Source organism: Branchiostoma floridae, chromosome 5 (assembly GCF_000003815.2).
Source record: "Branchiostoma floridae strain S238N-H82 chromosome 5, Bfl_VNyyK, whole genome shotgun sequence".
NCBI classification, from domain to species: domain Eukaryota; kingdom Metazoa; phylum Chordata; class Leptocardii; order Amphioxiformes; family Branchiostomatidae; genus Branchiostoma; species Branchiostoma floridae.
This window is the reverse complement of record NC_049983.1, coordinates 21,071,675-21,095,034: the sequence shown is the minus strand read 5'-3', so window position 1 is coordinate 21,095,034 and position 23,360 is coordinate 21,071,675. Positions and strand designations below refer to the sequence as shown.

The following is a 23,360-nucleotide window of genomic DNA, read 5'->3' as shown; positions in this document are numbered from 1 at the left end:
TAGAAACAGTTACAGTGTCAGATTCTGTCTGCATTGTTCACATAGTTTAGGGGTAGCGACGAAATCTGACGTACTACTTTTCTGACGGCGGAGATACCCTGGGGAATGCCTTTTCGTGTGGGGTGTAGTGCGGTCTTCCCGGATACAGTCAATGATGGAAACATAGAACTAGAAGTCCTCGGTGCAATAACTCCTGCAGAGATTCGATAGGTACGTCCTAAATCTTTGATAACTTGTGCCGATTTCTGAACGTTTCGTTGTGCAGTGACCCGCAGATTTACTTTAACGAGTGCCGTACATATAGTAAGATTTGTGATCCATCATTCGTTAAGATATAAGATTTTAGTGTCGGGATGGGGAGGGGCGGAGTACGTTAGCTAAGAAGTAAAAAGTTGAAAAAAGTATTCAATGAGTTTCATATCGACCAGGATTCACCTAATCTACAGCTCCAGAATGATATGTAAACTGTTACTGATCAATATTGATAAATATAGCAATAACGAGCCCACCTGACATACACTTAAACCTTACGTTGAATATCTTGGTGTCCATTTTGAGATATTGTTATTTGGACCTTTCATCGCGCATGTAACGTTGACGTTAACGTTATATTTCATTATGTGAAGTTGAACAACTTAATCAAAAACATTGCATATTGATAAAATACATGACATGTCATCATATCTCTGTTCCAGGCAGGGATCAAAATGGCAGATGAGCAGCCAGCTGAGATCCCGACGATTATAGAGCCAGTGTCAGACGACACAAGCCAAGGAGTTCCTGAGGAGGCAGAGGTGCTCTCAGCAACAGCAGAAACAACCCTTTCTGTGGAAAAAGCAGATTCAGACAATGGTGAAAATGTAACCAAAGCAGACAATGCAACAGAACAGGACAAAGAGAAACAAGACGAGAATGGTACAGAAAAAGGACCAGGAGAGTCAGAAACTGCCGGAGAAGGGGATGATGGGACAAAGGAGGCTGGAGAGGAGTCTCACAAAGTTACTATGACGATTACAATTGCCATGGCGATCCCAACAGGTACGTTTTCTTTGCTCAGAATTTTCACCATGTAGCACAGATTCAGTGGATAAAGATTAGGCACGGCAACTGTTGTATTGTAGAGCTCATACAACTAATCCTCTACAATTCAACAGTCACCTGTGGCTAGGTAAAGATGTAAGATCCTAAAGAAACATTTATGTGGATGCTCATGTAAAAAAAATCAAAGAACGAGTGCAATTTTTAGAACTTTTCTGACATAAATTCCGTTTATCCATTCAGGATTTACACTTGGCAATGATGGGATATTACACAATGTGAAAACATGAAATACAGAGTCATGACAACATGTGAAATCATGAATAATACATGTAACATGAAGCTTTGTCATCTTGAAAAAAGACATAATGAATTTTTTGAAAACATCAAACACTTAAACAGTTTTTAAGATTACATAGGATGTAGCCTTTTTCACTTAAGATGCCTAATTACAGGGCTTGTATTCAGGGAACAATTACAGCAATATGTTTTGAGTCAGGCCCCCTTTCTATCAGTGGCTCCCCCAGAGAGCCTTGTTCTCAGTCAGGATTGTACCATTCACAGCAAAGGTCATTGTTACAATGGACGCACCAGCCCATAACATATCTCTGCCAGGAGGTATTCTCACCGGGGGCTGTCCTATTGTGGGAGTATTGTAGCGGTGGGCGGCTATTTGTTCAGGCGGTTATTGTGCTGAATTATTTATCACAATGGGGGAGATGATCCACAGAAATTAAGTTTATCGACCTACATGTAATGTCATTATACTGCTATCAATGTTGTAAGCTCTGGACGGATTTAAATCAAATCCTGACTTTTGCACTGGTATTCGGAGTTCACATTGGTAAAAGTAGTAGTCTGAAATAAGTTCAGTCAAGGGATACATTGAATTACCATTTTTTTAACTGACATGTCAAACATTTTCATGGTTTTATGACTTATGATGCCGTAATTATGATATGTGATTGATTGATGAACTGATTATTGAAGTGGTCAGAATGGTTTTGTTCTTTGACATTGCTAATGATATGTGTAACCACTCTACATTACATGCTGGCATAGTATGGGAAAACGCATCACGCACAACCAACCGCTCGCGCATGTCACGCCTATCACGTGCCTCAAACGTGTCCTACATGTCACGACGCATGTCACGCGCTGGTAGCAGGTTGGGCACACGCTCAAGGTTAACGTTGAGAGGTATAAAGTCTAGAACCACTTGTTAAAAGATGTCTCGCACTGGTGCACAATTGTCATTCAAGGTGGTGTCTTCCCTTTTTTCGATCCATGTGTGTTTGTATATGTTTTTTTGTTTACAGGCATTTCTGTATCTGTATTTGTATGAAGTCAATACAAGCTTGTCAAAAATGTCATGCCATTTTTGGGGGTTAGTTTTGACAACATGACACATAACATGAAGACATTAGTGGTGTAAAGCACCTTAAGCAATATAGAATCACAATGCACATAGCAGTCGACCTAGAGCAGTGTGTTGCTATGTCTTATATAATGTTAAAATGACACCTTTGAACCACTATTGCAGTTGAAGATGAAGGCCCCACGTTAGAGGAAATGCTACAGAAGAAGAAGCGTCTCCTGGAGGCTCCCAAGGCCCAGTACTACTTCCATCTGGAGTATTATCTCCTCCCCGATGACCCCGAGCCTCAGAAGGTCGACCTGGTGACCTTCGGAATGGCCGCCAAGATCTACACAGAACACGACTCCAAGGTGGTGAAGACCTGGATGGAGGGGGAGCTCACCTGGGTAGCCTGGACTCACAAGTGAGACATTTCCACCTGTTCATCTGTTGACCTTGGACGCACCTGAGATTCGTCTACCTGTGCATTGTTTTGTGGCTCAATTTCATTTACTTGCCACATCATGACATATGATGCATCAGACCTTAATTAATTGAAAAACAAACTTTTACAATCTCATTATTAATGAGTAATATTTTATCGCCTAAACCAACCATTACCGTGAGATTTTATTGTTGGCTACAGAATTTTTTATGTAATATTTTTGTGTGTGTTGCAGCCACAAGATCATAGTTACCAAAGAGACATTGCTGAAGTTGTATAGACATGAGCTAAAGCTGAGGATATGGGACAGCAAGGACAAGGTGTCACCAAGGGCCAGGTTTGACCGACCAAAGGCCTTCAGGCTACCAGGGGTAAGCAGGCATACAAATACAAACAAGTTGGTACAAAGATTCATTAAGGAATTTGATCTATATATTGATAGTACTAGTAATTGCTGCCAATTGTAACTCATCCCTTGATGGTGATATAAAGGCACAGGAATCTTTTGTCAGGCATGATGAAGTAGCAGAAGCAAATGACAATCTACTGTAATCTTTAAAATTTTACTTGTTGTTTTATGAGTGCTATTTTCTCAGTGACCACCTCAATGCAAATGCCAAACCACTGGTTTTCCTATCACTGTACAGTGTATGACTGTAAAACCACTGCAAACATTTCTTACCATTAAATCAAATCACTGCAAACCTGAATGCATTTACAGTGTCGTGACTATGGGTATCAGTGTGTTGTGTAATTTTAAGAAATTGAAGTGCATGACTAGCTTTACTTGCCTCATTCAAAGAAATGCAATGTCATGTATTCTGCAGGGAGGTGATGAGCTGGCAGGGGTGAAGTCCTTGGTGCTGAAACAGTCGCAAAGCTTCATGGACATGCAGCCGCTGAAAACACGGCAGGGCATCAGGTCAGAGGTCAGCAAGCAGAGGGACCAGTACAGTAGGAACCAGGGTAAGTTGTGTGTTCAGTCTGAAACTCAAATGTAGACCTTTTAGGGAATATTAGCATGACTACTGAATGAAGTTTCAACACAAGCAAATTGCTTACCTCAAATATTCTTCAGGTGTGGTGATTACTCTGAGTAAGTTACATTAGGGACATGTGACTCCAGTAATGAATTATAATTGCTGGGCAATATAGATGAGCTTTCATGCTTAGCTAATATGACTACTTGACTCTAAAAACTACTTTTTTCAAAACATATACTACTGGTAACTGTATAAGTTGTCTCCAATAGAGTTAAAGTTACTAAATTTATGTTTTCATTCCAGGAGAGGCAGGTCAATCAGGGAAGTCAGGACAACAGAAGTCTCCAGACAAACAAGTCCCAGATGAGGCCTCTCCAGAAAAGGGCAAAAGCCCATCCAAGGAACCCCAGGCCCTGTCCCCAGCCCAGGGGAAATCCCCCAGCCCCAGAGGGAAGGCCTCTAGCCCCCAGGGGAAGGGTCCTCCATCTCCTATTGAGGAAGAGGGAGCATCACAAGAAGGAATCAGGTGAGCTCCAGTCTCTTGTCTAAGCCTTAGATGGAACATAGTGACTATTCCTTCTTATTTGTCCTCTGGAAGCATTGCTAGTGTCGCCTTTAATATTCTAAACCTCAATGCTGTTTTTCTATGTCTGCCAGAACATATGACAGACTCAGCCAACTGGCTGGTGTGTCCCCAACTGGGGAAGTGGAAAGCAGGGGCAAGAAAGGCAGCAAGGAAGCCTCACCTTCCTCCTACCATGTCCCCATGGCACGGCGTGTGTCGGAGCAGGAGATTGCTGATCATGGGGGAGATCACAGATCCAACCAGAGGATGGAGAAGGAAATCAAGAAAGGAGGCCCAAGCCCTGTTGCAGGTTGGTAGAGTTGCTAAAGAAATTCTTTAGAAATCAGAAAATTGCTGGGTCTTTAATAGATCAGGGAATTGTAATTTGCACTGTGACACAACTTGTGAAACAAATGATTGTCTTTTGTAATCATTGATCTTCTTTATCTATCACCTTAGCAACAAGCACTAGAGAGCCGTCCCGTCAGCTTAGCGAGTTTGGAAAGTTGCGACACCCGCTGCCAACAGAAGAAGAGGGAGGCAAGAAGAAAAGAAAAAAGGACTCTTCTGCAGCAGCTGCGATGGAAAACATAAAGAAGTTTGGAGCTGCTGTCATCCCACTGTCAATGAAGATATTGTTTGCAGGTAAAAATATAGTAATATCATACATTGGCAAAACCCTGTGGACTTTGTTTGCGTAGATCGGAGCTCCTTGTGTTAGTCCTTCATAATACTGTAAAGGTAACAGCAGTCCATAATCTTGCTGTGTTCTCCAGGAAAGCAGTCCATAACCAATCGGCTGGACAAGCCTAGCCCATTCATACAGGATGTTTACGTGTCTGTGGCGCTGGATGGTGCCCTGATGTCAGAGAAACACCTGCAGGAGCTGAACCCTCTCATCATCAAGGTGGCCCATGCCTCCAACATGCCTGCCACTCCCCTCAACTACCAGCTGCTCAAAGACAAGTAAGTTCCACATCTAGTTGTCTCAGCAATTTGTAAGATAATCAAAAGAAGAAGAAAATCATTGGAATTATTCAGCAAAAGTGTGATGTCAAATGTTTTTATTAGGTTTCCTTTCTAACTGAAATCTAACAGCATAAATGTATCATCTACCATTATAAGTGTTATCTCATCCTACTCAGAAACATAGTAACGAACAATTAAAAATGAAGGTATATTTGAAACATTCATCAGTGGTATCTTTATATATATATACTTCTAGATGTGAACCAACCTACATCTGTTACAAGTTCCTGGACCAGGACGTGCACAGAAGTATTGGCAGGGAACAGGACAGTAATGTCTACTGGGATGATCTCAACGTCATTCTGACAGGTTAGAATACTTGATTAACTTGTAGATGACATGACTATGAGGAACAACACACAATCTTAATGTCTGATTTAATTGTGGCAAGGTTATGACAAGTTTCTGTATACTGGATGCAACAGTGCTTATTATGTACATTGGCAACATCTCAATATGGATCAGATTAAGACATCTAAAGCACAAATGCCAATATTGTAATGATGTTTGTAAATCATCTGCATCCTAAAATATAGTCTATATTTGCCTTATTGTCTCTTAAAGGAACCCTTGACCCAGGAGAGCTACGTGAGTTTCTAATTGGTCCACCCCTTGAAGTTGAAGTTCACGACCGAGACCGGCTGGATTCCACATTGAAGAAGCCTCCGACCATATTTGGGGATGATATGGAGGATGACAAGATCCACAATGTGGGGATGATCACAGGTGAGGCTTTGATATCCTCTTTAGTATGACTGACCTTCATGATATATATAACATAATGAACAAGCTGTGACCATTAGTTAACAATTACATAAGGGCAATGCACTGGGTTACCAGTTCAGCAGAAGCATTTACATTGGAATGTTCCTAAGAGATGACAGGAAAGTTTTGTTAAATCATAAATGCAATTGGTTACCAGCAAAAGCATCTAAATTCACATGTTCTTAAGACATTTTGCAACATCACCTAACCAACTCCAAATCCTGTCTTCCAGCAAGAAGAACGACCCACAACCCCCTGAAGGAACGTGAAAAGGTGTGGGATCCTTACGGCGTGGCCAAGTTTGACATGTCCGACCTGCTGCTAGGTCAGAAGTCCATGAACTTGACGGCACCCATCCACTGTTGCTCCCTACCAGACATGGCCGGCATCAGGACAGAGAACGGGAAACTGGTGGGCATCATCGGTGCAGTGGATGGACCAGGTGGGTGCTGCTTTTTCTACAGACTTACTGTAGCTTCAAAACCATTATCACAACATTTGACTGACAGGTGCATAGTTTAAGTGTATTGCATGTAATTTTGACTGTCATTCCTCCACCACAGAGGCTGCACCATTGCCTACAGGCCACTACCTGGAGACCAATGCCCAGCTGAAGATTAGACTGGAGGTAGCCTACCCGCTCCGGCACCTTGCAGCAGCCAGGCTCAAGCACAAGGTCCAGACACCACCAGAGAAGGTGGACTCTGCAGACACGGCCAGTGATGGGGGGAAGCCTGAGGAGCCTGTTGATGTCAAGGTATTGGATCATCTCATATTTCTGTAATTGTCTCTGGTGTCATCACTTCATCTGCATTGTATCATCATGGAATATTTGCCAATTTCAATCTTGTGACGGTCCCATTTTTGTTCCAGCCTCCTCAGTGCCCGTTTGCGCGTATCATCTTCATGTTCCCATACCACGACAAGGAGTTCCTGCACCGTCTGCAGGCAGAAGTCACGGCCATCAACGCTGCTGCCCTGCAGCTGGACCAGATGCCACAGCATGTCATCGAGGCAGCACTGTCAACCTACAAGCTATCAGTGTAAGTGCAATGATACACAAACTGATGGTAGTTTCTAGAGGCCTTACAAAACAATCTGACTGGGTACAATAAATGCTGTCCCCCATTATTTCCATTTGATTCACCTGGTTGTCACTTCATTGGTCCTTGGTTGTTGTGCATAAATGAATAAAGCTGTTGTGACAAGCTTTCAAAAGGCATCACCATCTTTCTTCAAGTCTGTAGAATAGTCTCTAGATGACATCAGCTTGGAAGGTTTGTTTAGTATGTATTGTTGAAGCAGTTATTGATACCTCATCCTGATATGTGAGTCTTGTCCTCCCACAGTGAACAACAGAAGAGTAAGTCGCTGGACATCGTGACAGGTTTCCAGGTACTGGATGGAGAGGTGCATGTGTTTGTGTTGGAGGGGCTGAGGGACAAGGCTATCCACAGGATCTGGACTGCACTACCTAGGCCTGAGGTCACAGGTAAGGACTGCCTGCACTGTGTATCTGCAGATTTTGGAGTCACCACTGTACTGGTGTAGCAATCAGGGAGCTAAGTATCGATAGATTCAACAGTATAAACTCTGACTTGTGCAAGAATTATAGCATTGGTGTATTGTATAGTGTGTGGGTCTTTCTGTAAACTGTAAAACGTATTTGTGCACTGAATTTAAGCCATGAAGCTGTCTAAAAGGGACTAATGAGTCTGTATTAAAGCAGTAAAATTCAAGGCAAAGAAGTATGGGAAGATATTCACATTTCGTATTCAAAAGAATGTAAGGTGTAATATCATCTACTTGAATGTATTAACTTCGTATCTCACTTCGATCAATCTTTCCTCCAGCTTGACTTTTGTGCTTTTTTTACCCTACAGGTGATGTCTTCTTCAAAGTCTTGTATAACTCGGAGATGACTTTCCGCCGTCGGCTGTATGCGGAGCTGGATGTTGACCTGTGCCGTGTGCGTCTCCACGAGCCAATCTCAGTCATCGTGCAGCAGCCACTCCTCTACGTCAGGGACATGGTCCCCAAGCCCTGCTTCGACTCACTGGCGAGGGTAGACAAGGTACCAAATACACTACCACTACTCAGTTGTCTCAGTACAAGCGTTGTTGTAACGTATCTGTCAAAAATCTGTATTTTGGTCTTTCCTTAATTCTACTTCTCATCTTGTAATGTCTATCCACCCTACCATTACGCAGATGCTGCACTCCACCAAGCTAAGGGATGTGACCCGCAATGACCTCTTCCCCACGGCAGAGATGGTTGTGTCCATGAGCAAGGAATTTGGAATCCCACTCACTATGGAGGACTTTGAAGGTGCCTATAGACTTATTGAAGACTTTACTTGTACCTGATAATGACGATCATGTAACAGTATCAATGGATGGTAGTAAGTGTTGAAGAATTGTATAGTACATATCCAAGGGTCTTTTGTAAGATAAAGGGATTTAAGAGGGGATAGGCCCACTCACTCAGATGTTAAAACAGAAAATATAATTATAGATTAAAAGTGTAATCATGTAACAATTGCAAGTACATGGTATACCTTGATATCTTGCATTGACAAAGTGAAATTTTACTCCAGACTTGAAGAAACCAGACAGTGAGGTGCAGACATCAGATGACTTCACTTCCTCTCCCATGGACATGCGCCGCCCGTGGACCCCACTGGACATGTACAACTATGAGTATGAGGAGTTCGTCAAGCAGAGAGAAATGCTGGGGCCACTACGGGACTATGTCAGGGAAAACATTGTGAGTTACAGCCTAGCAAATTTCTATATTACTGTGGCAGATACTTTTCTTTTTAAAGCTATGCATAATACTTTTTGGATATCATCTTTAGGCTATATTTCTTTTGCACTCCCAAAGCAGTAATACCAATTAATATTTTTATCATTGTCAACCATCAGAAGTTTCATAAAAGACAATTCATGTAATATCAATTGTTCTTCAACTTTAACATGCCATTTTTTTGCAGGATTTGGTGGACCAATTGGCAAGAATACCAAAGCACAAGAAGGGAAAAACCATTGCTGCCATGCCTGTACATGGAAGGGTGCACAACTACAGCACACAGGCTCTCAACTCCACAGAACTCGCCAAGGAACTGTTACGGCAGGAGCTTGCCAAGGTGTGTACTGTCTGCTTGTATTTTGTAGCTGTTGCTTTTTCAGTGCCTTAGAAGTTGTGTTGGTGAAAAGAAATGTTAGGCATCGTAATCATGAAGAACAAGACCAGACAAGACATTTTAACTGTTGGAAGTCTTATGAGTGCTTCAATGTTTCAAAGATACACTTTGAAAGTTGTGTTTGACAGCTTAAGATTGATTCTCATACCTAAATGCAGAGCTTTAACTTTGTGATGATCGTCTTCCCCTCCTCAGGAGCCTGATGCCAGGTTCACCCTGTGCCAGGACTACCACCACTCCATGACAGTAGACCCAGTAGACCTGGAGGCTGTGAAGAAGCAGCAGGCAGTAGAGTCTCGGGACCAGTGGAGGACTAAGGAGGGCTTCATCTACCCTGGGATGAAGACAACACTGGAGTGTAATGTCCATCCCCACAAGCCTGGGGAGGCCAGGGTCGACGACCTTAGAAAGGTACATACTTAGAACATATTTATATATTGATATATCCCGCAACGTCTAAGCCTCGCAAGACGGGGAACAACGGAAGCTAAATCGGATAGAGAGAGAGAGGGAGAAAGAGAAGACAGAGAGAGAGAGTTAATGGCCATTGGCACTAATCTTGCATTGTGTGATAATTTCCAAATAACTATTTTTTTATGCTACGATGATACTTGCCTTCCTCATTGCCTTCCTTCCTTATAAGCTCTGTTTGACAACAATAGAAAGGAATTTGCATTCAAAATGTCTTCCCCACAGCCATGGAGGGAAGGCCTGTTGCATGCTGCTCAGCTGAAGCCTACTCTCCCCCGCCGGGAGCGGTACAGCTGGGATGAGCGGAACAGTGACGTGGACCTCTGGAAGAGACCGCCTCTACACTTTGGTTCTTCTGCACCCATCACCATCCACTTGCCTGGTAAATACTCCAACTTACACTTCCTTGTGAACTTTATGGATGAGAATTTTATCATTTACCCACACCTTTTCGGACATAAAAAAGACATTTTAAATTCCATACAGTAGCGTTTTGTCTATATCTAATTCACAGACTATATATTAGGAGATATAAAGTCAATTAACCTCTCACTTTTACAGTAACAGAAAGCAAGTCATTGCACATCTTTACTTCTTAGCCATTGAAAAGCTTCACTTACTTACGTGAGTTAAGATGTTTAAGTGGTCTGTTATACATTGTATAACCTTAGGGAAACTTCGTGAGGAGGAGATTATGGAGGCTGCCATGAAAGACTACGAAGACTGGCGGTCCAAGATCGTTCCAAACGACACACAGATGCACTTCCACCGCATCAACAAACAAACAGAGCTGAAGCAGAGAGGCAAGCGGTCAGGCAACCAGCTGGACAGGCTGCGGGGACTGCTGAAGGACGACCCCAGGAAACTGGCCTTATCCAAGTCAGGTAGGCATCAGAATGAATAATCAGTGGTACTGATTGAACTATGGCACATTGTCGGTCTTGCATACAGATGAAATGGTAATTGTCTTACTTTTATCAGATTGCCAAGCCCAGATATATCAAGCATGCAGATATATGCCCTATGTGCTATGCCTGGATATATCTGGGATAGGGTAATCCCCAAAGTAACAGCATTTCACACCTATTGCACGCAAAATCCAGAAGTTAGGGGCATTGGCCTTGTTCATGGGTTTCTTTGGCCAACAGTGAAACCCTTATCTTTGCACATATCAGAGCATTACGGTTGGATTAACTGTGGTTAGTCCTTGACAGCATTTGACATTCTGCACATATTTTGGTCTTCTTCCTGTGCTGAGAAGATCTGTGGTGATTTTTTTGTACTTTGCTATTCCAGGATTCTCTCTGAAGGAGATCCCCCCTCTGTCCGTGGTGAACTACCCCAGCGTGGACAGGGACAGTAGGGAAGCCGGTAAGACTCTCCTCCCCGCCGTGGAGAACGAGGGAGAGGAGCGGGGGCCGGGCTTCACGCCGGGACCGCACACCGAGCACAGCTGGCTCCTGGAGAAGAACAAGATCCCAGTACGGGACATGGAGCATGATCGCTTCATCTCAACTAGAGGGGGTGACTTCAAGTAAGTAGGGTCCTTATATGCGCATATATAGACAAAGACAAGAACTTCAAGATAGTCACTCCTGTGTACAAGACAATGATATATCTAGATGTGTAGTGGTCACTGCATCACTCTGCATCAAGGTTGCTAGAGCAACATACAATAAGATTTCTCCATGGGGGCCCCAAAGCCCTTTTCCGTAGAGCGTAATCGGCGGTTTTAATTCTACGTACTCCGTAGCGGGACCGCTCGAATTCAACGTAGAGCGTAATCGGTGCATTTTGCGTCGAGCGATATTGGCCCCTTTAATTTAACGTATTACGTAGAAGCTAACCGGATTTTACCGTAAAATGTAATTCATATTAATTTTTCGTCAAGCGTAATCAAAGTTTCATAAAACTTAACTAGTCTACGGGCAAATTTTACCCGCAAAAATGCTGGAAATTGCGTTTCAAAGGGTCCAGATTTCAAAATTTCGCCGGACATTCCTTGCTATGGCTCAACACTTCGGCACTGGACATGGTGAAAATATGTTGCGGGAGCGTCGTCCCCCAACTAGTAGAAATCTTTTTACCGACCTTAGCTTAATTAACAAGCAAGATGTGCCCCTTAAATGCAGGAAATGGCATTTCAGAGGGTCGAGATTTCAATTTTTCTCCGGGCGCCGGGCGGCCCTTGCTAAGGCTTGCGACGGCTTGGGCCTCCGGCGCTCACGACTCTCCGGCGCTCGTCGCCCTCAAAGACGTTTCTCTGACAGAAATGTCATTACATTGAGCATATGGTCTGCCAGCAAAATCTGTCCCTCAAAATGCAGGAAATGGTGTTTCAGAGGGTAAAAATTTCCACATTTTCCCGTACCTACCTTGCGACAGTTCGACTGTTCGTGCTTTCGGCACTCGAAATCTGAAAATGATGTTTGGGGGCGTTGCCCAGCTTAAAGCTAAAACAATGGGAATTTCTAATTGGATGCTATTTAACTTAGCTTAGTCTGTGAGCAAAATTTGCCCTTCAAAATGCATAAAATGGCGTTTCAGAGGGTCAAGATTTCACAATATTCTCGGGGGAGCATGCCCCCGGACGCCCTAGGATTGTCGCGCCTCCGCTTTCGGTGCTACAAGTGCTGAAAATTACGTCACATGAGAAATTTGCTGTCGCCGCCTTTGGCCAGCAAGACGTCTTTAGAAGTTAAGTTTTAATCTTATTGATGGAATTATCAGTTTTGTTTAGACCTCATCTTCACATGTTCTGCCGTCGGCGGAGTTCAGCCAAAAGACAATAAATATTTCCAGAATGCATTATGAAATTTCGTAATTTAGCGTAGAGCGTAATAAAGTGTCCATAATTTAGCGTATTACGTAGCCGGCCCTCCCGAATTTAGCGTAGAGCGTTGTCGGTACCCCCCCTTGGGGGCCCTCATCCATTGACAAAGTGGTGACATGTAACATCATTCCTGACCAGTGTTAATAATAAGCAAGAGCTTTTAATGCCTCTGTGGCCACCTAACATGCATATAGCTGCTTGGTCAAAAGTTACTGTTTGAAACACTATTGATGCACCATATGCATGTCTTTCTGCTGCTGCTCACACAAGGTGGAGGATCACTGTAAGTAAATTCAAAATGTGTCCCTCTGGTGATTGTCGCTGTTTGGGATCTGGATACTTTCTCTACCTACCACACTATCAGTAAACTTTTCATGATATGGGATGTCCCTAGGGTCCTTATAATATTTTTTGTCAAGTCAACCTCAACCTTGAAGTCTCAGTAAATTCCAATTACTGAGATCAACAGGTGTCTGTGAAAGTCATTCATATTGTCCAAGTTTTCTAACATACTGTATCATGACTGTAATGATTTCTACTCTGCAAGCAGGTGTTTATGGGAAAGCTTGTGACCCTTTTCTTATAAGCCATTTGTTTCTGTCAGCCAACCCCACCAACGTTGCTGTTGGGTCACATGACAACTGAGGAGTAGAGGTTGGTGGATCGGCTGACAAAAACAAATGGCATTCAAGAAAATGAGGTCATGATTAAGGTAATAAAGGTGACTGACTCTTGTTGGTTGCTGTTGTCCATGACAATAATAAAGCTATCATACATCATATCATATTCGCCACATGACTATTTCTTCTTCTCCCCCAGTGTGTACCACAAGGACAGAAGTGTCCTGCACAGCCGCTCCATCCCTCCCCTCCACCCTGTAGAGAGAGACAACAACCTGTTCAAGACACCTCCCAAGGCTAGGGTGCCCTCCCCACCCACCAAGGACCGACACTTCACGCCTGATGACAAGACGGGGAGGAACTTCTACAAGATCTTCCCTGGTCCTGCTGCCCTGAAGAACCTGAGGAGTGAGATGGTCATGGAGTAAAGGTTACCATGGTAACCTATCATTTTCAGTTAGACAGAGGGACAATACCTACTTGTTAATAATACAATTAAGAAGTTTGAAAATTTTTTATTCTGGATGAAGTTTTGGTGGAAATTGGTGCTTTCATGAAAGGAGGTGGAGACTTTTTTCAAAGCGGAGATTTCTCCTCCTCTGTCATAGGAATGATTCTGTACAACAGTATCAATCAGGACAATTTTCCATTATGAAAATGATGTTAATTTGAGCTTGGTTTAAAACCCTATTGACTGTTCTCTTGAATGCTATACTGTGGGTGTTAATCTCTGTATGTATTCTTTATTGCTAGTGATATCACAGTTTAAGTCACATGGCCCACACGTGGCGTGTGAAGAAGTATGGCACATCAAAGTTTTCAGTACAGAGAGAAGAAAGCTCTTGTCTCAGAAAATGATGTCTGTCGTAATCTGGAGACAGGTTGTGAAGTGTATTTTGCAGATTGCTGCTTTATGAATACATAGATATCAATGTAACAAGCTGTATTGTTTCAGATAATCCGTCCTAACTTACTAACATATCAGATCAAGTCAAAGAAAATTGTGGCCAACAAAATTGTATTTGGCCTTTCTTATCAGATCAGGCTTATGTCAAAATAGCAAAGTATATGAAAGAACATTGTACATATACATATCAGATATTAATAGTAACATATGTAAGAAAGGAAAGAAAGTATAATCATCCCAAACTATGTATATCTGTACATAAAAGATGTGTATGATATTCTGTGCAGTGAGTTGCTGAATAAATGTTTATTGCATTTATTTTCTACAATCCTTTACATGTATTTTGTGACTCCTTTTTAATGTTAGATAGATTTATCAATAAAATAGTATGACCATTTGAAGTCTAAAGTAAAATGAATTTGATATCATGAAAATGTTGCAAGCAACAAAATCCATCAATTCTTTAAAAAATACATAGATCATACTGGCTGAAATCTTATTCTTCATTAATCATCTGTTGCACAAATGGTGCCTTCGAGTGTAGTTGCTAGTACAGGTACATATAGAAGTTCTCTGGCAACACTATTGGCTGGGTATAGAGCCATGTCAGCGGAGTGTTGGAGGAATGTAAATAGCTGGAGGTGGGATACCAGGCCCATGTTGGTTCCTCGTGGCCACATCCTCAGCTGTAGCGACATTGAGCGGAGGTAGCTCCTCAGGTCTGGTATACATGTCCGCAGCCATGACATCTTGAGGGTATGGGGAGGGGGGTCTCTGGTAGGCTGAGATCTGACCACTGGGATCTAACATTTGCCCAGCATTTGGAGGGTGTGATAGAGGTGGTCCATAGTGGGGAGGGACCCCTCCCATTGGACCTGCCATTTGTCCAGTCCCTGTGGGGTATGGTCCATGTTGAGGAGGTGGTCCATGTTGAGGAGATAGTGGTCCATGTTGAGAAGGTACACCATGAGGGCCATGGCTGGAGAGATACAGACAAGATATCATTAGTCTATCTATCTATCTGATGCCTTGCTCCATGGATTGGAATGAAAACAAAGTTTAACCTACAGTGGGTTTTGTTTGTGTGTTTTGTTTTACTTTTAAGTTGTCTGTCTTCCAGACTCACGAACCCAACGCTTTAACCTCTAGGCCATTGAAAAGGTCCGGACTAGGGCTGGGTATCGGTACAGCGTACCGGTACAAAACCGGTTTTTCTTATTGGACCGGTCCAGAAAAACCGGACCTGAAAAAATTAGGTGGACCGGATGTTGGACCGATTAGAAAATTAACATATTATTTTATCAGGCATTCACACGTTTTGGCGCTTGCAGTTGGAAGAAAATGACAAGAGTGAAGTAGAGTAGAGTTTATAGTAATTTCTACCAAGGTTTACAGTCAATCGTACAGGTGCAGTTAGCGTTGTAGGATTTTAAAACGTCAGTGTAAGTCTAATACTCCGCCAAACAGATTTCTTTGTAGTGAAATGGACAATTGGTATGAGTCATACTGAATCAGGTCCAGGTTCAGGTCCGGACCTGGACCTGATCCTTTGGACCTGAACCGGACCTGGACCTGAATTTTCTGTACCGGTGTGACAGCGATCTCGCCCCCCCGGCGATCTCGCCCCCCCGGGGGGCGAGATCACTAGCGTTTTCGCCCCCCTTTAGCGCTTTCGCCCCCCCCCCCCCAGAGCATCTGGCTACTACATATTACAGGTGCGCTACCTGGTACTATACTGCACCTGGGGAGTAACGTATATGGTGTGTTACCTGGTACCTATATGGCACCTTATTACCGTACCGTAAGATGTAATACCTCGAAAGTCGATACTATATTGTTCGGTGCAAACATGACATTGAAATGAAAAAGACAATTTTTGCAGCTGAGGTGGCATAAAAACAGTGCTACTGCGAACGTATAAATCAACACCGTCTATGGTACGGAATACGTCAGCTATATGTTTTCAATTTGTTACATTGTTTTATTTCTTGTGCTGGAAACATTTCCAAAGCGCTAACAAAAACACACGTGAATAATAGTTTCTCATTATAAACACTATCTACGCGCAAGTTGATCTAGCTGTTGCTAAATGCTATACAAACACTGGTAAAGTACCAGTCTTAAGAAACACGGGTAAATGCATCAGTTCCTAAATACTAGAAAAAACAGTCCTGTTGGAGGTGAAGATATCCCTTGGCCAGGTGCATATGCCAAAATGTGCGCTATTCTAATTAATACCTAATATTTGCATAATTAATAAAGACATTATATAGTTCTTTTGTGGTCACTTCATGGTAGAGACTTCTTATTGGAGATATGTAGGTTGCTTGAGGACAGGTAAATACAATGAAATACATCTTATGTCAAGACTCAGGTATATGCAATAATGGGAATACAAGGGACCAAACCCTCCTTGTCTGAAACAAGTTCAACTATCTTATTACCATGTAATTACGTTAATATTGATACTATGAATGGAGTTATGTATCAAACTCGTGTACTTATATCATTCTGAAACTACATTTTGTGATTTATACCAATCAACTTCTAAAATGTCATGTAAACCCGTTTTTTATGGGGGGGGGGGGCGAAATCGCTAAAGGGGGGCGAGGTAGGGGGGCGAGATCACTAGCCGGGGAGGGCGAGATCGCTAGTGATTTCGCCCCGGGGGGGCGAGATCGCTAGTGATTTCGCCCCCGGGGGGGCGAGATCACGGGGGGGCGAGATCTCTGTCACACCGGTACCCAGCCCTAGTCCGGACCAGTTAGGCTGGTCAGTTGGTGGCGCTTGAACACCACCGATACTCTTTTCCTCTTACCCTTATTTCTAACCTTGTATCCGGCCTATCACTGACCTGTAGTAGGCGGGGTCCACTCCTTGTGGCACAATGACGTGAACCTGCTGAGGATGGCGGCAGCAGTAGCGCATGATGGGCACAAGAACAGCGATCACAACAATGGCTCCAGCTGACACGAAGACGATCATCATGATCTGGTCAGTGGTCAGTAGATCATCCCCGTCACCTGAAACGTTAATACGGTTTCATTAAAAGTTCAAAAGTCAAAATGGAAGTTAAACTTGCATGTATCTTTTAGGAATAAAATTGTCCGTAAAACATTTCGTGGTAAATCCTGGTGATACGAAATACTCAAGTTAATAGTGGAAAACAAAGACGTAGGGTTTGATGATATTGCAATCATTCTAAGGGGAAAAGTTTTTGAACTGGAAAACATATCACTAGATGCGGTTAGTCTGCTTACAGAATTCGTCTGCCATGTCCGAACAGTGGACCACACCGTCGCACACCCAGTTGTGGGGAATACACATGGAGTCTGCAGAACACCAGAACCCTGTGCAGCCGCCCTCGTCTGACGGAGAAACCAGTAGAGAACAGGGTAGAGAAAAGTAGAAATAGTCATTGCTATTACATTTGGATTTGCCTAATGGTGTGTGTGTGTGTGTGTGTGTGTGTGTGTGTGTGTGTGTGTGTGTGTGTGTGTGTGTGTGTGTGTGTGTTATTCTGTATTTACCTTGTCGTTGCTTACTGTTGTGACGCCGCCTTTGCTGTTATAACAAGACAAGAGACGGAACGTTGGTCAACAATGGGCTGCGCGTCGTTCCTTACACTAGGGTTATCGGTCGTGTTTACCATCAATACAATGTGTATGGTCGACCTCGCTTGTCTCAGTTTTTACCTTATATAGACCATACTTAGTACATAATATGTTCCAATGGTAACTCTCCAAGTACCATTGGTTCAACATTGGTCGTCTCAGTAATTACCGTATATACACCCCACTTGGTACATCGTTACGATCCAGTGGTAACTGTGTGGAGATAATGTAGGATCTTTTGAAAAAAAATCTGCTCTCTTGGGTAGAAAATTGGCCAGTCTTCACCTGATCCAGGATCATAAGTGTTCCAAGCTATCTTGAAGCCGGAGTTCTGGACACTGCTGTCCGTGTGGAAGGTCACTACCAGCATGTGTCCGGACGAGGACAGAAAGCTAGGATGGTCCAAGTCTCCACAGAAGCGAAGAGAGTCGTCCCCTTCAACACCTTGAAATTCCAAGTAGTCGCAAGTGCATGCTGTGGGAAAATGTAAATGCAGTTAAAAAAATAAAGAGAGCCGAGACAGGTGTTCAATCATTTTTGCAAAAAGTCTTAACGGTTACAATCCCATGAATGCGGTAGTTGGCTTCCAGGTTACGATGGCATAAAACGTTCTGCAGCAGTTTTTATGACACAAAGAAACTAAAGGAACCTACATTGCCCTTCACATTCCTGTATGTTCATGTTTAATATCCACATGTCGATCCTGAGATCGTGGTCGGTGGTCAGGACGACCGTACAGGAGGTATCGGCGCTGTAGCTGGTGCCGGAGGAGTAGCCGCTGTGTGATACTACAGGAACGGTGGGGTCACTCAGGAAGCGGGTGTCACAGACTGAAAATCATGTGGTACTATCAAATTTGGAAATGCTGGTAACATTTTTACAAGTTTGTTCAAATACGTGATTCCCAATATGATTAACTCTGCTGTAAATCAGCCCATGTGTAAATTGTAAGAAGAAGGCGCCATACTTACTGGGTATACCGTCTGAAGGGGTCTCCTCCGTGGACCTATTGGGGGGACGAAAAATGGACCCTAATTTTTCCTTCGAAGGCCTTTTGGGATTTGTTGAGAGGAAAAGGGGGAAGCAAGAGGAAACATAACAACTCAGACAACGGACCTTTGAGTGGCATTGGTCAGATCTTGAAACACCTACCCGCTGGCGACACAGTTGTTGGCTGGACCGCACCGCTGGATATAGCGGTGTAGTCAGCCCGGAATCCCTCCGCGCAGTAGTGCGCTATCATCGGTGCAGACGCGCTGTCCCCGTTATAGATGGAGAGGGAGTCCCCGTTACAGTAGCCTGCGACGTGAAACGTGCTGAACTCAAGCTGGAAAAGACAGAAGTGTCAAATCGCGTCTTAATTATGACAAAGAAAAACTGCAAACACAACCTAGCCTGGAGTCCATCCTTGTTCGCTTTGGTTCGCTCCTTGTTGGCAGGGTAGCGACCATCGGGAGCGGACGAAAGCATACAAAGCTGGACTCCAGACTAAACAAAGTGGCAAAGATTACTTTCCAGCCCGTACTATGATCATCATAATCCTGGAGCTGCAAAGCAGCAGAATGACGCATTAGGCTAACCTATTCATTTATTTCCGTATTGTTTTACCAGGGTAAGCTCCCATCAGTGACAAGCACTGCTTTTCAGGGAGGCCCTGGGACCTACCTGAACAACGTTCCCGGCGCTGACTGTGATGGAGTAGTCGCAGTCGGCACTGTTGTCATAGTTCCCAGGGTACCCTGGGGAGGTGATCGTGCCGGTGTCTGACGTGTATGTCCCTCCACACATACCCAGAATAGCACCTACGGAAACGGAATTGTATCAGAGAAGATAATCTACACACAGTGAAGACCCTGTTTATTACGTATGCTACCATAGGTTACATATTGACAAAAATGATGAAGGGCTAACTTCACTTCAACTGTAGCATGACAGAGTCCGTCTTGTAGAATGTGTTTACGCTTTAAACCAGCATTCAATGTAATTGAGTGAAGAAAACACGACTAACTTCAATGCAGTAAAAATCGCTGAATCATTTGCCTGACTGACCGTCTGTGAGGACCGAATAAGTGGCCAGGAACCCATCTCCATTGGGGGATCCAGATGAGGAGGTGAAGGTCAAGGTCAGACTGGTGCCCGCCACATGGAGGAAGTTTGCATCGTCCCGTGTGTGCACGGTATCCCCGGCGTGGTGGGCTCCTGTGGTGACGATCCTCAGGGAGTCTCCTCCTGCCGAGTCCAGAGAGAACTGCACGAAGAAGAGCTAGGACCAGAAGCAGAGGGATGTTGTTTACTAGTAAGTTGTAAAAGTAAAGTATGACTAACAAAGAGGGATAGTGTTACCTCATCCCTTTTAACCTTATTGTCATTGGCCACGATTGTAAGCAAGCTAGCAGGACTTCTGGTTTCTTGATAGGAAATACGACCTCGTATCACAACGTGTATGACAGAACTGACCTGTATGACATCGTTCGCATTGGCGGCTGTTAGTTCATACACACAGTTCTCATTGTCGGAATACGCACTCGGGTAGCTGGGGGAGGTAATGGCACCAGAACCGCTACTTATGGTAGCAGTCATCCCACAGTCTCCCAGGCCGGCTGGGAAAATAACATAGGCATAGTTTTCATCACAATTTCAGTGTAGTAAGAGATAACGAAACGCATGAACAAATCTTTTTAAAGACATCCTGATAAAAGAGCGCTCCCTCTCGACTCTATCGTTGATCCCTGATTAGACAAAAGGGATATATTTCACCTACCTATGCTTTCAAACGAGTAGTCGAAAGAGAACCCCTTGGCTGTTACACTGTAGTCAGTATGGAAGCTGACGCGCAGAGTCTGTCCGGGAGACACTACATACGGAGGTGTGTCCGTGCCGCAGTACTTCTCTCCAATTCGCGCGCGAGGAGTGACCGAGGTGTCGAAGATTTGAACGTCGTCCCACACACACGACGGGGCGTCTTCCAGGTGGAAGTCCGTGAATCTGATCCATACACGGTCATCTGTGGTGGACAATACAACTTAAGAATCAAAGTTCTGTACAGTGACGGAATCATTTCAATGAGTATTAAGCACCCTGAAGCAGTAAGAATGTGTTGTGTGGATGTGAAGGCAAATCAGCACCAAGGACAAGGAAGTGTTCAGCATTATGATTTTTTTCTGTGTTCAATTTTTCCAGAAAAAGAGCGAGGCGAAAGCAAATATATGTCTTTCTGGGCCACCTTAGGACGGTGATTGTGATTGTACTGGTCGTGGCGTTCATTGATAACGTTGTATTGATATAACGTTAATAGAGAAAACGTCGTCTTTACGAGGGTGTACATACGAGTGGTAAGGAACATCGCACTCACCACCAGACGCCGTGAAGTCATAGTTACAGAGAAAATTGTTGGGATAGTTGCTGGGGTAGTTGGGAGAAGTGACTGTCCCCTGGCCTGAGGAGAAGCTGGTTTGCCCACAGGTCTGACCGATCACGGGGACACACTGGTACCAGGACAGCACTAGCAGCACTCCTGCAGGTTACCCAACACACCAACAGTACAGTAGAGACATGAACACTACACTGTAATCATACATAAGTTTGAGGTGCCACAAATTGTGATCTCAGGCTATAATATTGTGATCAATAACTACAAATAACCTTGACACACAGATCCGGTTGAGAGTCCGGGGAAAAGTACATTTGACGACCTGACGCCAAGGAACCATTCAGGAACTAAATTGCACTGTCCCTATTACTCATCAACATTACCTAAGATACAGGCTTTTTCCATTTCTCAGGACAGCGGTCTACATCTTCACTGGTGTACCAGCAGTTGTTGTCAGAAGTCATCATTTGAAGGCTAAATTGTTGACTGCATAGTTAGTTACAAGGGCAACTGTGCCTCTGCGGCATGTTGTTAGAACAACAAGAATGGCGTTCTATAGAACACCGGACCGAAAGCGAAAGAGCCTATTTCCGAACAATAACGAGCCGAAAATCGCTTGGAATACTCAGTCGAACCGCAGGTCACCCTAGAACGCGTTATTCTCTAAGATACGGCTTTTGACGCGACCCGATTTGACCCAGCTGCATGGGTGTTTATAACTGCCTGTTGTACAGCAAAAAGACCTCAGACCTACATGATGTTTATACTTTTGCATATCTACAGGTTTTGCCCAGTACAACCATGTAGATATTTCGTGCATTGCCCAACGGCAGCGAACGCTGTTGGCTTTGAAACATAAGCAATTTTTGGTAAGATTATGTTTGCTGGTCTTTTTTACATTTCAACTTCATCCCTCGAGATAAATCCACAGCGCGAAAGTCCAATTCCTCACCTTTTCATTGATACCTAAGTTCCCGGGGAAATTTGAAGAGCAACGGGTTTGCCCCGAAATTATGTGACAACATGTCGAATTTCCCGGCATCTTTTTTCGAACGTGAAACCGCACACACTGATCTTTCACTATCCTTACAAATCTCAGACATGAAGTATTGATATCAGTATGCTTGCACATGAATCCCACTTATTCTGGCTTCTGGTTAATGTCAGTTTCATTTCGGTGGGTTTTAAGAAGTCTATTTGCGACGGCAAATCCTGAGCCGTAAGTTTTATCAACTTTTCCAAACGCTGCAACATTAGGCTTGAACTCGCCTGACCCCCACGACACGGAAAATGGAACGTACCGGCTGGGTTCCATCGTTCGAACCCAGATTCGGACCAGGAGTTCGAAACAGATTGACTCAAAATCTGATGTTTTTTAAAAAGTCTGACTTTGTACTGAAACCCTGTGTCTATGTGTACTTGTCTATCATCATGTCACTTATTATATTGCATCTGACAGTCGGACCCATTCAGCTTCTCGTACCAAGAAATGAGGCCTGTGACACCATGCGAAATGTATGAAAATACGATCAAAACGCAGGGTAGTGTGCATGGCCTGCTACAACTAGACCGAAACTTCACCACCGTGATTTGCGCATGTTAGAAGATAATTTCGGGGCAAACCCGTTGCTCCTCAAATTAAACAAGAAAGTTTGGTATCAATGTTCAGGTGAGGAAGTGGGCTATCACGTGGTGGGGTTAGCTTATGGGATGATGGTGAACTGCAAAAAAGACAACCACAAATAAACTGGCAAAAATTGCCAATGTTTCGAAAGCTACAGTGTTCGCTGTCATTTTGCAATGCATGAAATATCTATATGGCTGTACTGGGCAAAGCCTGTAGATGTAAGAAAGAACAAACATTATGTAGGTCTGAGGTCTTTTTGCTGCACAACGGGCACTTGCTTACACCCATGCAGCGGGGTCATGCCAGGACAAACTGTGTTCCGGAGTATGACCTGTCGTAGAGAGGGCTGCGCAGAACGGATGCGCATAGAGCTCTGCGGTTCGACTGTACTGTTGCGTCATGATGGCGTGCTACGTCACGAGGGCTTTGTAGTTGGTTGACTGTGACGCTGTTGTAAGGTATTACTGTCATTACCGCAGTAACAAATATGACATAATCACTGAAAGGTTTCTTACGTCACAATAAATCAAATCA

General features: G+C 43.7%; 3 protein-coding genes across 3 annotated transcripts; 1 reads left to right on the top strand and 2 right to left on the bottom strand.

Annotated features, from left to right (window-relative positions):
- On the top strand, positions 1–14,540 carry LOC118415715. Its single transcript, XM_035820467.1, has 24 exons — positions 1–210; positions 696–1,038; positions 2,582–2,819; positions 3,076–3,211; positions 3,668–3,806; positions 4,127–4,349; positions 4,481–4,698; positions 4,848–5,033; positions 5,165–5,354; positions 5,614–5,726; positions 5,982–6,143; positions 6,415–6,624; positions 6,746–6,939; positions 7,056–7,225; positions 7,532–7,674; positions 8,066–8,256; positions 8,393–8,510; positions 8,779–8,948; positions 9,175–9,327; positions 9,580–9,795; positions 10,081–10,237; positions 10,527–10,739; positions 11,152–11,389; positions 13,508–14,540. The coding sequence occupies exons 2-24, from the start codon at positions 708–710 to the stop codon at positions 13,734–13,736; spliced, it is 4,338 nt and encodes a 1,445-aa protein (XP_035676360.1). The 5' UTR covers positions 1–210; positions 696–707; the 3' UTR covers positions 13,737–14,540.
- Positions 14,503–18,653, bottom strand: LOC118415717. Its single transcript, XM_035820469.1, has 5 exons — positions 18,483–18,653; positions 18,115–18,303; positions 17,476–17,583; positions 17,070–17,238; positions 14,503–15,194 (listed from the first exon to the last, which is right to left on the bottom strand). Exons 1-5 carry the CDS (start codon positions 18,523–18,525, stop codon positions 14,822–14,824), a joined length of 882 nt encoding a protein of 293 aa, XP_035676362.1. The 5' UTR covers positions 18,526–18,653; the 3' UTR covers positions 14,503–14,821.
- Positions 18,518–21,805, bottom strand: LOC118415716 (cubilin-like). Its single transcript, XM_035820468.1, has 8 exons — positions 21,583–21,805; positions 20,591–20,833; positions 20,287–20,429; positions 19,879–20,092; positions 19,495–19,631; positions 18,982–19,156; positions 18,801–18,835; positions 18,518–18,659 (listed from the first exon to the last, which is right to left on the bottom strand). The coding sequence occupies exons 1-8, from the start codon at positions 21,602–21,604 to the stop codon at positions 18,639–18,641; spliced, it is 990 nt and encodes a 329-aa protein (XP_035676361.1). The 5' UTR covers positions 21,605–21,805; the 3' UTR covers positions 18,518–18,638.
- Positions 21,806–23,360: the final 1,555 nt, after the last annotated feature.